The sequence below is a fragment of the Dasypus novemcinctus genome, chromosome 7 (genome assembly GCF_030445035.2).
Source record: "Dasypus novemcinctus isolate mDasNov1 chromosome 7, mDasNov1.1.hap2, whole genome shotgun sequence".
NCBI classification, from domain to species: domain Eukaryota; kingdom Metazoa; phylum Chordata; class Mammalia; order Cingulata; family Dasypodidae; genus Dasypus; species Dasypus novemcinctus.
The window spans coordinates 50,037,981-50,052,831 of NC_080679.1; the positions used below are offsets into that span (position 1 = coordinate 50,037,981).

Consider the following 14,851-nt stretch of genomic DNA (forward strand, 5'->3'; position numbering starts at 1 on the left):
ATGGCTTTACAGAAAAGAGAATCTATAAGAAAAATAAGTATAATTAAACATGAAAAATAAGAATGAATACCAACTTTATTAACCCAAGTGGCTATCAATATTTCAAAATTCGAGCTAATTAGGATAGAAGGAGAAGGACAAAAGGACCACTAAAAAACTAACTTGTAACTACATAAAATTACCAGACTATTCTTATCCTTATTTCAATGCTACCTAAAAATATACATAAGTAGTGAGGTTAATCAATTTAAAATATTTATTTCCCATCTGCAGTAGCTTGGAGCTATGTACACTAGAAAAGCATGTTCTTGAACTTAATCCACTCATGTCGGTGTGAACCCATTGTATATAAGATCTTTTAATGAGGTTACTCCAGGGGCCCAAATGAAATAGAATGGTCCTTTTTCCTATTACCAGAATCCTTTACAAACAGAATGAAATTCAGACAGAGAGAAAGCCACAATAAGAAAATGAAAGTCAATGGAAATGGGAAAGAAGGGAGAAGCCAGGAGAGGCAGCCATGTGCACCTCCTTGTGACAGAAAAGCCAAGGGCCAAGGATGTCTGGCAGCCAGCCCCAGAGTACCAGTCCTCTCGGTATCACCTTGACGATACCCTGATTTTGGACTTCTCCTACCTCAAAACTCTGAGCCAATAAATTCCCACTGTTTAAGCCAACCCATTGTATGGTTTTGTTTTAGCAGTCACTAAACTAAAACATTGTTTAACATAAATTGTCATTTATTCTTGCTAGTGCTAAGAAATAAGAAAGAGTAAAGGGCTAGATTTCCCTTTTCAGATAAATCAGAAATTTCCCATATATTTCCTACAGATTTCAAGCCTTCCATGGTATGTTTCATTAGCAAAAATGTTCTACTGTTCTCCTTATGTAAGTGCATGTTATATGTTTCTTATTCTCAATTATTTATTTTTAAAATAATTTTAGCTTTCTAGCATGAAAAATTGAAGTAATAGCCCTTCTCCTAACAATTTGTAAATCTTGTTCAAGGACAATCAGAATCCTTTTGACCTTTAGAAGCAATGTAAAGTTCTGTGAAGTCGCTATAATTGAAGTATTTTCCTGTGCTAATTAAAAAGTTACTTTTAGTCCTTGTAACTTATTTAAATTTAGACCTACATTATCTCAATCATAACTTCCTAGGTGTAGAAAAGAGCAATTCAGTTAATAAAATTGTTTTGATTTCTAATCAAATTGTTATGCTTTTTCAAACAAAATTTCTTTAGTACAAAGGGGAAAAAAGGGACTCTTTCATAACACTTATACTGAACTAACAATATATAAACTATTAAATTCAACTAACAAATGTTTTCTTCATTTGTACCCAAGATACCATATACAATAAAAAGTGCTAAATGTCTGAAACAAGCTTCACTTATTCTGCAAATTAGGTTGCTTTAAACGTTAAAGGTCTTCAAGCTTAGTTATTCACCAACACTCTCTCTCATTATCTAGAAAGAAAATGCATTCTTTTAAAAAGAAGTGCTCATCTGTGGAAACTTTCTAATTAACTTGGTTCAAAGCATGTGCAAGATGGCAGTTTTCTATACTGTTTCAGCATTTTAATTGGCAGAAAATGCTTAGTGGCCTATTCACAAGCCCCCCATGGTAATTAAGCTAGGGTCAACTCTATGACTAAATGTGCCAATCCTGTGAAACTATTTCTACCATACAGAGTATATAGCATATTTTGTTTAGAGCAGTCTTTGAACAAAGTTAATGAGGTAGTAGCTGTATCACTATGGGAGATTTATATAGAACAAGTTAACCTTTCTCAATGATGTAGCAGTCATTAGAAATAATTACTGTCAGGGCATTCTCTCTAGCAATTATTAACATCTATCAAGACATAATTAATTCAAGCTTCATTTCTGACAATGCTAATAACCACCTGCAAACAACTAATCAATATTCACTATTACTCATGTATTTGTTTTCAAAGCAAGTACAATTTCCCCTAAGGCTTTTCAGGTTAAATAAACTGTTATTTTCAATGTTACTATAGTCAAGCATCTATCAACAGCTTTGTTAAAATATCTGGATTATAACAATATTATAACATATACAACTGTAACTAAAAGTTACAATCCATGGTTGATATTAAAAAAAAAAAACACCTAGAATACTTTAAAAGCCTAAAAAAAAAGCCAGCTATTAGTTTTAATTCTAGATCAGACAATCTTTCAGTCTTCCTTTTTCCCTATAAGGAACAAATGTATTTATCTTTAATTAAATTAAAAATCTCAGACCTGGATTCCCCTTTCTCCTGCCACAGTGAGAATTCAGAGCCACCTGAGAGGGACTGTGACTCTCAAGGAGTTAACTCCTCTATAGAGAACAGTGAACATGAAGCCAGGAAAGAGGAAAAATTTTATCTGTCCTAAAATCAGAATTCAAATCTAGTTTGTGGGCCCTTTTTCTTTGCTTTTACTGATCTTGTCAGACTGAATTCTAGAAGACTATCCTTGGATTTGTTACTGACTAATCCATTCTTACGTATACCAGTATTTATCTTTCTAACTTTTCTGCCTGTATCTGCATTATCTATCAAATCACTACTAAATATAAACTATCCACATCTCTCTGCCACTTGATTCTAGCAAAGCAGTAGAGGATAGTGGTTAAGATCATAGGCTTCAGATGAAGTATGCTAGTTTTTATCAGGGTTGTGCCAGTTATGTGATCATAGACATATTACTTAACTTCTCTAAGCCTTTTTTTATTCACCAAATATAATTAATAGAAGAGCTATCTCAAGATGAACTGTAGTTGACAGTAGAAATGTGAGAATGTTCTCTCATGAATAACAAATATATTATATTGATATAGGATATTAATGACTGTGTGGGTTGGGGGGAAAAACGCACCAAATATAAGATACGGACTGTAGTTAGTAGGTGTTTTGACAATGCTCTTTCATAGTTTATAGCAACTATCTCACACAATGCAGGGAGATGTATAGGAGATGTATAGGGAGATGTATGCATTATGACTGCATATTTTGTAAATTCATAAATTTTACTATACACTTGTTTATGTATTTTCCTGTAGGAATGATATACTTCAATATTAGGTATATAATGAAAAAATATTTAATAGTGTACAGATATACAACAAAAACCATGAAGGTAATATTGGAATTAAGTTCGGAACACAATGGCATAGTGATTAAGAGCCCAGGCATTTTAATATCAGACCTTAAGGTTTGTGGGCTCTGTCATTTATTAGTCTAGGAATTGTTTGTAAGTTAACTTTTCTATTGCTCAGCTTCCTGTTGCTATAATTTAGTGAAAAAAAATTAGTGAAAAAAAAAATGCACGTAAAACACCTAGCATATAAAGCTAGACAGAAAATGGTTAAACTATCTGGGTTTGAATCCCAGCTCTACTCCTTACTAATTCTGTGACCTTGGAAAAGTTAATGGGAATAATAACATTCCCCACCTGATAGTACAGCTGTGAGAGGTAAAAGAATTGAGTATAGAACAGCGGCTGCACTACTTGTTAAATAAAATAAAATTATTATTAAATAAGTGTTGCCTATCACTGTAACGAAAAAACTCTGTATTAGAGATTCTTTTTTTTTTTTTTTTTTTGGTAAAGATTTATTTTTATTTATTTAATTCCCCTCCCCTCCCCCAGTTGTCTGTTTTTCTGTGTCTTTTTACTGCATCTTGTTTCTTTGTCCACTTCTGTTGTTGTCAGCAGCATGGGAAGTGTGGGTGGCGCCACTCCTCAGCAGGCTGCACTTTCTTTCGCGCTGGGCGGCTCTCCTTACGCGTGGGGCTCCCCTTCGCGGGGGACACCCCTGTGTGGCACAGCACTCCTTGCGCGCATGAGCACTGCGCGTGGGCCAGCTCCACACGGATCAAGGAGGCCCGGGGTTTGAACCGCAGGCCTCCCATGTGGTAGACGGACGCCCTAACCACGGGCCAAAGTCCGTTTCCCTGTATTAGAGATTCTTATTTGCATTTTAGAAATATAAATCTAGCTTAAGTGCTAAGGATGTTCTGCAAGAGGGATAGAAGCATAGGCAGAGAAAGTTATGGAATTATTTCAATAATTCAATAAAGAAACAAGAAGGACCTGTACTAAAGTTACGAGAGACTGTACAAGGTTAGGAGATACGCTGAACTTGATAACTAAATACACAAAGGAAAAACAAAAAAAGGAAAAAAACAAAGGAAAAAAGCTAAGAGAAAGAAATGTCAAAGATTTCCAGATTTTAGCAAAAGAATGAATTATAATGGCATTTGGGACTCAAGAAGAGGTACAAACTTTTGTAGAGTAGAAGCTTTGTAAATATTAAGTGGGAGGTACCTGTGAACATTAAGGAGCTATTCAATCAAATGGAAATGATGAAAAAAATAAGAGCCTGGACAGAGTTTAACAGTTTTGGTTTTACCCTAGTTGAAGCTCTCCGTAAGTGCCCATGATGAAGTTCGTGGGTCAATTATGCAGCATTGCTCAAACACTGGCTTCCCTGTTGTTTAAAAACTTAATCTTTGCTTTTCATCAGCCCTATCCATCCTTCCTCCCACCCCCATGTGTAAAAGGTTAAGTAACTATAAACATTGAATAGCTTTAATTAGGGATCCAATTATTTATATTTGTCCATCAAGAAAGAATCCAAACCTTTATTTTCTTTTTAATCTAATTAGCTATCCATAGCAAAACATTCCTCAGTAATGCCATAAGAGATAAAAGTAAAATCTACTGACTCTCCTAACTTCTCCCAACCTTTTTAAAAACATGCACATCTAAATCTGATTTTAAAATATCTAAAGTCTAAAACCAAAAGGAAATCAACAATTTGGATTTACTTTTTAATTCACCTACATTTTTAAACAAGTATATAAGGCAATAAACCTTTCAATAGGGATTATTTTGAGGAAAAATCTTAAAGCTCCTTCTTACCCGATGCACCTATATGTGCCTTATCTTCAGGAACCAGATTTTTATCCTTATTTAAATCTTCAACTAAAAGTTTGTCGAAATGCTCAATACAAAGTCTGCTGTCAATCTGATACAACAACGCAGGGCAAAGGTATGTAAATAGATCAGGTGAGATCGGAGAGTTGGCACCATGACCGTAGTATCTTAACAACTGAGTGACGTTCAAACACTGCAAAGAAATTGATAAAGTAAGTATAAGAGTATCTTTAAGAAGATTATGCAGAAAAACAAATTATTATATATAATAAAAATTATTCTGATTACTTGAAAACAATCTGTAATAAACAGATTATCTATTTTTATAAAAACTTTTTGATAGGAATTTAAATGGAAATACATTCAAATAGATTACCGAAGACTTTATATGGATTTTAACCATTTTTCCATTCCAACATGAGAGACAATGACTTTGTGCCATCCATACGAATGACTCAACTATTTTCCCAAAGATTCCTAAGGTGTGAGGAGAAAAATTACTTCCCTAGTCAAATTGCAATCATCAATGACTTGAGATTTTTATTTGTGAAACAGTTTTAAAGAGATGTAGTGCACTTTAGTAACTTTATTTTAAAATACACCATAATAGAAACATTTCCACTGCCAAAGACATCTGGGAAGAATATTTATTGGGAAATTCTAGCCCAGTGCTAGTTAGTTATGAGAGGGCGACAAAATTGGATGACAAAAAAAAAAGGCTGCTTCATCCACTAGTACATAAAAAAAGGCAGAAAATAAACAAATTTGAATTCTACCATACAGTAAAAACAAGTATCTAGAATTAAGGCAAAGGAAGTGGTATTGTCTCTGTTTTTATATATATCCACTCTGGTGGTATGCTTATTTACTTGCTACCTCACTACTTGATTTTATCGATCACAACATGAGGTACTACCCTAACACTCAGAACATTTTCAGAAATCCAGAGATAATTTCCAGAAAGCATCAAACCTGGGACAAAAAAATAAACAGATCTAATGATGCAGACCCCACATATCTAATACAAAGAGAAAACATAAATGATAATATCCAAATGATTATCAACAAAAGATTCTAGGATATAATAGTAATAAATTGATCCATTTCTTTAAAAAGCATAGTAAGATTTTAAATATAAATTATGTTAAAAATCAGTGTTTAAAACTGCTAAGTGGAACAGGTGTAGCTCAGCAGTTGAGTGTGCTTCATGTATATGAGGTCCTGGGTTCAATCCCTGGTACCTCCTGGGGAGGGGGGAAGGGGGAACTGTTAAAAAAAAAAGCTCATGTATTTATACAAGGAATACAAAGATATTTACTCAGATGCAGATATTTCAGTGACAGAAAAAGAAACAGCAAAGGGTTAGGTCATTTTCCACACTTGGTGTTGAAGCAGCGTACACAGTTCTTCCCTCCCTCATTTTTTCTGTGCTGCCTTTTATACTTATGAACAAACACTGAATCAAGAAATTTTTCTAAACTCTAATTAAAGTGTTAAAATTATAATAAACCAGGGCATTGATAAGCTTTTAATGAAACAAAAATAAATACATTAAAGGTGAAGAGATTAAAAAACAACAAAAAAGAACCAATTAAATGTGAAAGTACTCAAAATGAAAATCCAGAAGGAAAACAGGATCACATCGCACTACTTTTGCAGTGTTTCATTGTATTTTTTCAATCACCTTGAATCTATTAAAGGTATGAGAAAGCACTAATATGAGTAACTAGGTCCTATCAGAAAGTGCAACAAGGAAAACAAGTCTTCCATATGTGCAGGATACCTGACTTTGGAACTAGATCAATGGGTGGGAACCATTCAGTAATTCATTCACTCAATTAATGATAATGGAAAAGAAACCACTCTGGTTACTTCCTAAGAACTTGGATTGAAAAGCACTTGGAAACAAAATAAGGTTTCAATTTTCAAATACCCTGAAACCAACCAATAGTGTAATAATAGTAAAAACTAACTTGGAAAGTCAAACAAGTCAAAAAATAATGAATCAAAATAAGGAAGATATTTTCTAACAATTTTTAAATATCTAAATCTAAGGAACCCAAATCTGAGAATATCAGAACAAACAGTACAAGAAAAATACCAATAAAATCTTTAATCTGATTTCAGATCCTTAATATACTTTGTTCAAAACTGTTATCCACAAAAGTTTCCATATGATTGATTATTCCATTGTTATTTCCCCCTTCACCAAAAATGCTCCACTATTATCTGAGCATTAGAGCAGCCATCAGACATCTTTTTATGCTCACCTCATCATGCTGACGGTCATCTTCATTAGAATCTTTGTGACTAGCCGCTGAATAAATTGCACTTTTTTTAACATGTGGTGCTTCTCGCTTTTTAACATGTCGAAGTTCACCCTCATTATCAGATTCGAGATCTTGGTGTCCATGACCAGGTTCATGACCATTATGTTCTGGAACATGTACATGAGAATGACCTGGATTATGTACATGATCAAGCTTGTGGACCCGATTATGTTCACCCTGAACATGGTTAGGGGGGAAACCTGGTGTAATAACCTCAAAATTTACATTACTTTTCTTCCCTTTTCTTTTCTTCTTTTGTTTCGTTGGTTTAATTTCAGTTTGCTCCTGTGTTGTATTGGTCTTTGTTGATGGTTCATGGCTAGGCTCCCCATGATCACTCTGAGTAATAGAATCATTATGAAAATGGTGAGTAGCATTATGATCAAGGTGATAATGCAAATGACGATTATGTAAGCGATGATTATGGTCATGCATATGTTTATCACCAGATTTTACAGATATTTCAATTATCTCTTTCTCTGGATCACATTTATGGTTTCTTTTTGTTGATAGACTGGTCACGGTCTGATTTTCTGAATTTAAATGATTATGGGAATGCTGGTGGTGATGCGAGTGAAAATGCCTTCCCTCTAGAACTGCCAAAATATCTAAGTGAGAAACATGATCGTGGCCAAGGTCCTCATGATTAATCTCAACTATTTTTATCTCTCCAAGGCCCAAGTTTGTTAAAAGTTTCTCCAGACCAAAAAAGGATAATCTTCCATTTTCACCATAGCGGTCAAAAAGTTTCTCAATATAGTAGTTTTTTTCATTTTCAGCATCCAGCACTGAAAATTTGCTTGGCTCCGATTCTGACATTCCATGATGGTGTTTGTGATGCTCTTCAGGGCCATGGTCATGCTCTTCATGGCAATGGTTGCAATGGTGGAAAATAAATGTCAGCAAACAAATGAGACAAAATTTTGTGTGCATATGTACCTTCATTTCTATTTTTCCTAAAGAGATTTAAAGAGAGACAAGCATTAGTTTTATACTAGACACATTCAAAATAACTATTATTTTTCCATTTTCAAGAAAGGTTATCTTGACTCCTCTCATACAATATACAAAAATTGTTGCAATGTATTAAAAACCTAAATATGAAACAATAAATGTCAAAACAATAAAGCAGGGGTTCTTAACCTTTTTTGTTCCACAGACCCCTTCACCAGTCAGGTGAAAACCACAGACCCCTTACTAAGTCCACACTATACTGTGTATTATTTAATAAATATATTGCACCCATACCAATACATCCCCACAAGAATGTTTTTTTGAATTTCACTTCAAGCTCACAGACCCCTTGTTAAAAACCCGATAAAACATTCAGAATGGTGCTGTCCAATATGGCTGCCACTAGTCACATATGACTATATAAAAAACTTAACAAGAATTAAATAAAAATTTTAATTTCTCAGTCATGCCAGCTACATTTCAATTGCTCAACAGCTACATGTAGCTAATGGCTACCATACTGAACAGTACAGATATAGAACATTTCTTCTAGAATCTAGAAGAGTGCTGTCCAACAGAAATATAATGTGAGTCAATTATGTAATTTAGAGAAGCAGATTTGGCTCAACTAATAGAGCGTCTGCCTACCATATGGAAGGTCCAGTGTTCAGACCCAGGGCCTCCTGATCCATGTGGTGAGCTGGCCCACACGCAGTGCTGATGCACGCAAGGAGTGCCGTGCCATGCAGGGGTGTCCCCCACATAGGGGTGCCCGATGCACAAGGAGTGCACTCCGCAAGGAGAGCTGTGCCATGTGAAAAAAGTGCAGCCCGCCCAGGAGTGGCACTGCACATATGAAGAGCTGACGTAGCAAGATAATGCAACAAAAAGAGACACAGATTCCAGGTGCTGCTGACAAGAATACAAGCAGACACAGAAGAACACACAGCAAATGGACACAGAAAGCAGACAACTTGGGGGAGGATGGGAAGGGGAGAGAAATAAATGAAAAATAAATCTTAAAAAAAAAAAATTACATCATTTAAAATGTGTCCTAATAGTCATATTAAAGAGTAAACAGAAACAGGCAAATTTAATTTAACCCTAAAATCTTTGAGATAAAAACACAAAAAACATTTTAAAGGAAAAAAGTGAAAGGTATATACTATATCAAAATTTAGAAATTTCCATTCATCAAGAGACCAGTAAGAGACTGAAAAAGCAAATCATAGATTGGGAGAAGACTGCCATAATTTACCATCCAGAATATATAAAAAACTCTTACAAATCAAAATGAAAATTATGAGACAACCTAATGAAAAAATGCATAGGAAACCTGAACAGGAACTCCCTAAGAGGACTGACAAATTACTAAGAAGCATATTAAGGATGTTCAACTTCAGTGGTCATCAGGGAAATGCCAGATAAAATTCACAATTAGATACTACTATATCCATTCTGAATGACCAAAATGTAAAAGACTAACAGTATCAAAAGTAGGCAAGAATATGGAGCAACTGGAACTCTCATGCACTGCTGGTGTTAATGTAGATAAGCAGGTGGAAGGTAATAATTAGGAGACAACCAAAGGAGATGGACTTCCAAAGTGTGGTAATATTCTCTTTCTCGAACAGAGTAGTGATCCAACAGACATGTTTACTTTATGAAAACTGATGTTCTCTGTATTTTTTTTTTGTAAACATATTCTATTTCAATGAGTTTTTAAAAAATCAAATTTTCTACAGTGAAAGCCAATTAGAAAATACAATTGCTTTCTAGAAATAAATAGGACAAGACACATAAAACCATTCAAAGGAAAAATTTATAAAACCGTTGAAGGACAGTAAAGAACTCCAAAAACTGGAGTGAGACATCATCTACATGGATGGGATAAACAGCATTAAATATGAAGTCTTCCCAAGTGTATATATAAATTTAATTCAATGTCAATCAAAAAGACTGGTAGTTTGACTAATTCTTTTAATGTTATTTTACATGCTTATCCAAAAATTCATGAGGAAGAGCAAAAGCCTAAGGACAACCAAAGATAATTCAGAAGATGAGCAAGGTAGTAAATATCAAGATGTCTTTTTATAAAACTACATTAACTAAAATAACTGGTACAAGGATAGAGCAATTGACCAGTAGAAAAAAACAGGGTTCAGAAACAGAATCAATAATACTGATTGTGAAAAAATGGTTCCTCCTTACAGCATGCACAATAGTCAGTTCCACGAGGATTATAGGCTAAATGTGCAAAGGAGAAAATAGAGGAGAGTATCACTATGATCTGTAACAGGGAAAGATTTTTTAGATAAGACACAAAAAGCGCAAACAATGAAGGAAAATGTTAATTTAAACTAAATTCTTTTAAAAATTCTCTTTATAGACACTATAAACAGAACTTATAACAAGTCACACACTAGAAGATATCAGCAACACATATAAACAATGTATATAAAAGATCATTATCCAAAATATATAAAAAATAAGGAAAAAGCTCCAGAACTGCATCACCAGCTATGCAAAGGATATAAACAGAAAAAGGGATTGAGCAGTGTGACAGTTTGCAGTTCTTTTATGAATCCAAAAAAAAGGAAGATTATGTTTTTGACTAATCCATTCCTGTGGGCATGAGATCCTTTTGAAGGACTACGTCAGTGAGGTGTGACTCAGGTTGAGTCTTTGTCTTCTTGCTGGGTCTGATATAAACAGAAGCACACAGGAAAAAGGAAGCAGCCATATTTGATCTTGCAAGGTAAGAAAGGACTCCCAAGTTTGCCCACAGCTGAGCTCAAGGAGAGAAGCCCCACGAAGCTTAAATGTGAACTACCTTCTAACAGGATGCTTTTAGTTGCAAATAACAGAACACACAACTAAAAGTAGTTAAAACAAAAAGGAAATTTCCATATAAAAAGAAGTGGGGAGAAATGGTGATTCTAGCACAACTATATAATTAAAATTTCAAGATGTACTTACCAAATCCAATGGATGTGTCATGATGATGGGAACGAGTGTTTTGGGGGGGAGAGGGGGGGTGGGGGAGTGGGGTTGAATGGGACCTCACATATATATTTTTGATGTAATATTATTACAAAGTCAATAAAAAATAAATAAATAAATAAAAAAATTTCAAGTATGTTCATCCTCAGATTTGTCCGCTCAGGGTCTCAAAATAACTGCTGATGCTACAACCATTTAACTGCTATAAAGATTTATTTTCATGCCTCTCTTTTTATCCAAAGGAAAACAACCTTTCCCTGAAGCCCCTCCTAAACAGTCCCTTAAAGATCTTTGATCAGGACTGTACCACATGACCATACCAAAACCAATTACTGATTAAGGAAGAATTACTAGGCCACTGACCTAAACAAACCAACATTCACTCCTGTGGGGCTGGAAAGGATCCACCTTTCCTAAGTATAAAGGAAAGGGAATAAACACTCTTAGAACTTGGGGACCTAACAGCAAGGAGGAGAGTAAGAGAGAACAGCCATGGATTATACAACTATTATTAAACGTAGTGTATTTATATAAATAAAGATACATGGCAGTTAGAAATGTATGAATATGAAGGAATACATATCAAATGCATAAATATCAGAAACATAATGAAAAAAGTAAATTAAAAAAGAGGCATGTGGGAAGTGGATGTGTCTCAAGAGATTTGGTTCCCATCTACCATATGGGAGGTCCAGGGTTCGATTCCCGGGGCCTCCTAGTGAAAGCAAGCTGGCCTGAGTAGAAAGCTGGCCCACACAGAGTGCTGGCCCACATGGAGTGCTGGCCCGTGTAGGAGTGCAGGCCCGCATGGCAAGCTGGCCCAAGCAGAGTGCTGATGCAGCAAGATGATGCAACAAAAAGAGACAGAGGAGAGACAAATAAGGGACGAAGCAGACCAGGGAGCTGAAGTGGCACAAGAGGCTGAACATTTCTCTCCCACTCCAGAAAGTCCCAGGATTGGTTCCCGGTGCCACCTAAAAGATAAGCTAACACAAAATAATGACAGTGAAAGGACACAGAGAGCAGACAATGAGGCAGGGGAGGGGAGGAGGTGGGGGGAAATAAATAACATCTTAAAAAAAAAAAGATGCATGTTATGTCATTTCTCTACAATATAAAAACATATAAAATACCTTACTTTTGGATACACACACAGGTAGCAAGACTACAACATGGAAGAGGATCACATTCTGGAGGGTGGTTAACTTCTCAGTAAGGAAAGGAGGGGAAATTAGATAGAGAAGAGGTTTTACATATTTAACTGCATCTGTAGTATTTTATTTCTTTTCAAAAAAAAAGGAAGGCGTCTGAAGCAAATGTGACAAAACAATATTTGTTAAAGCAGGATAATTAGATTCAGAAGAGTCTGGTAGATTTTTCTATGTACTTTTCTGTAAGTTTAAAAAGATATCACATAACCTATATTAGTGGTTTATTGAAGTATGGTTATGCGAGCAAACCAATATCAGTACAGCCTGACAACTTGTTAGAAATGCAAATTTTTGGACCCTCCCAGACTAACTGAATCAGAAACTCTGGACTAGGGCCCAGCAATCTATTTTATCAAGCACACGTGGTGAGTCTGATGCACTCTGGCTGGTCTGAGAACCACTATCTATAAAAATACATTACCAAATAATCCCATTTATTTCTTTAAAATGATATCCTAGTCAATTTAATGTTTTGATTACCTGAATAAATTAGGTTGAATTATCATATATAGTATATATGGGGTAAGAATTTTAAAATAGTCTGTAAAATGTATTTAATTCCAAAGCTACATTGAAATTGTTTTTATTCAAACACTTCAATTTCGTATACAGTCTCATGGATAAAATCACTATTTAAAAAAATCAGTTTTTCTTGTACACTAATGAAGATGAAAGGGCATAAGTGATTGAGAACAATCACAATTAAGCAGAAAGACAACACACAATTGTATTCCCTTAGCTCCCACATTACACTCCCTGCACTCACCTTGGTTTTCTAATAGAAGATGCTAATGAAAAGTGATATTCTAAGTGAGTGTTGCTCCATTCATCTGATATGTAAGTGTCTTGAGTTTTCTTTAGGGCACATTATCTCACTGTCAAATAAACAGGTACCAGTGATAGAAAATACATACATATATGTAACCATGTAATGTGATTACTGAATCATTTATAGACACTTAAAAGATTTTTTTCCCCAATATATTATAGAACAGCCAAAAGTTAATACCTGAAATTACTGTAACTGGCTGGATCACCCTCACCCCTGCATATACTTACTATGTGATGGTTATTCTAGACAGGCCTTACCTTTGTTTATGGTAATTTCAAAACTAGGCTCACCCTTGTATATATTTACTATTGTGATGGTAACCACTCCACCCTCCCCTGTTTGAATCCATAAAACTCCTAAAATCCTCAAAATTGGGGAGGCAGTTTTTGGCCCATTAGGCCACTGACTTCCTTTGTTATTGCACAAGCAAATACACTATTTCTCTCCTTAAAACCCATGTCTCAGAAACTGATCTCTCAAGTAAATTAGGAGCCAAGAATCTGCTTTTGCTCAGTATCACATATATCAGGTAACATCAAATGACTGACTCCATAAAACATAAAAAGTACACCTGTACTGCATGAGCTTGAAATTATCATGTGTCTCTATGCTTAAAAAGTTTATATTCTCAATTTGTTACCTGCAAAGATTCGAAATACCTCAAATTACCTAATCATTTATATTCAAGAGATCATAAGAATTCAAATATGTGGCATCACAGGTGAAATCGTAAGTCCATACTCTTACTTTTTTAATTATTTACTTTTTTAAAAAATGACTTAAGTAAATCATTCAGAAACTTTACAACTTTAGTTTACAACTGCCACAGCAGATGTGTGCTTATGGTTAGGTTAAGTACCTTTTGCAAAGAGATCCTTCCCAAAAGGGAGTGGGATAAGCAAAGTTTACTTCTCCCTCAAACACAGTCCAAGATAAGTATTCCAGTCTATGGACTGCTCTGCTCTAGTCATTCAGAGTCACTTACTTTCAACAGAGTGCCTTTCATAGGGGACCTCTGGGATTGAGATAAGAATGGAGGAAATGATCTCCAAGTCCATAAAACATTTATCTCAAATATTGGCCATTACAAGATACAGTTTTGCCCTAGTCAAAATATTCTATTACAGCTTTCATATTGTGCAGTTTTCCAGAACTGCACTGAGTATGTTAGTTTTATAATTAATATTTTCTCAATTCAGTAAATACATAATCTCCTAATGCTAGTCAATATAAAAAAAGTCAATGTGAATTTCATTAGATTAACATGATTCTTTTTAAAAAACTAATAAAGGTAACACTATTTCTGACACAAGTTTCCTAGAGATGCCAACCAACTTACTACATTCTGTATATAACCTATAAGTCATCTGATTAAAAAATAAACACTTTCAGAAGAAGGGGTATTTTTAAGGGAAAATCAAGACCAAAAGATGAATATCTGTTACCTGAACTTCTCACTCACACATGCATGAAGAATGCATGCAAACAAAATAATTTATTATATTCACAGGAAAAAACTACAAGTTGTTTAGTAAGATTTTAAAACTAGCCTTAGCCTTTTCAATGTCCCAG

General features: G+C 34.7%; 1 protein-coding gene across 37 annotated transcripts in view; it reads right to left on the reverse strand.

Moving 5' to 3' along the window:
- The window catches only part of SLC39A10 (solute carrier family 39 member 10), a 170,299-nt gene that overhangs the window by 44,374 nt on the left and 111,074 nt on the right, over positions 1-14,851 (reverse strand). For 25 of the 37 annotated variants that reach the window (XM_058300460.1, XM_058300458.1, XM_058300462.1 and 22 more), the window contains 2 exons: positions 7,220-8,235; positions 4,935-5,142 (listed from right to left, as the gene is read on the reverse strand). In XM_058300460.1, the coding sequence (XP_058156443.1) occupies positions 4,935-5,142; positions 7,220-8,224 (1,213 nt within the window). In that variant the 5' untranslated portion in view covers positions 8,225-8,235. Of the gene's footprint in view, positions 1-4,934; positions 5,143-7,219; positions 8,236-13,213; positions 13,323-14,851 lie in introns of all 37 variants that reach the window. The other 12 variants (XM_058300464.2, XM_058300449.1, XM_058300446.1 and 9 more) reach the window with 1 other exon arrangement.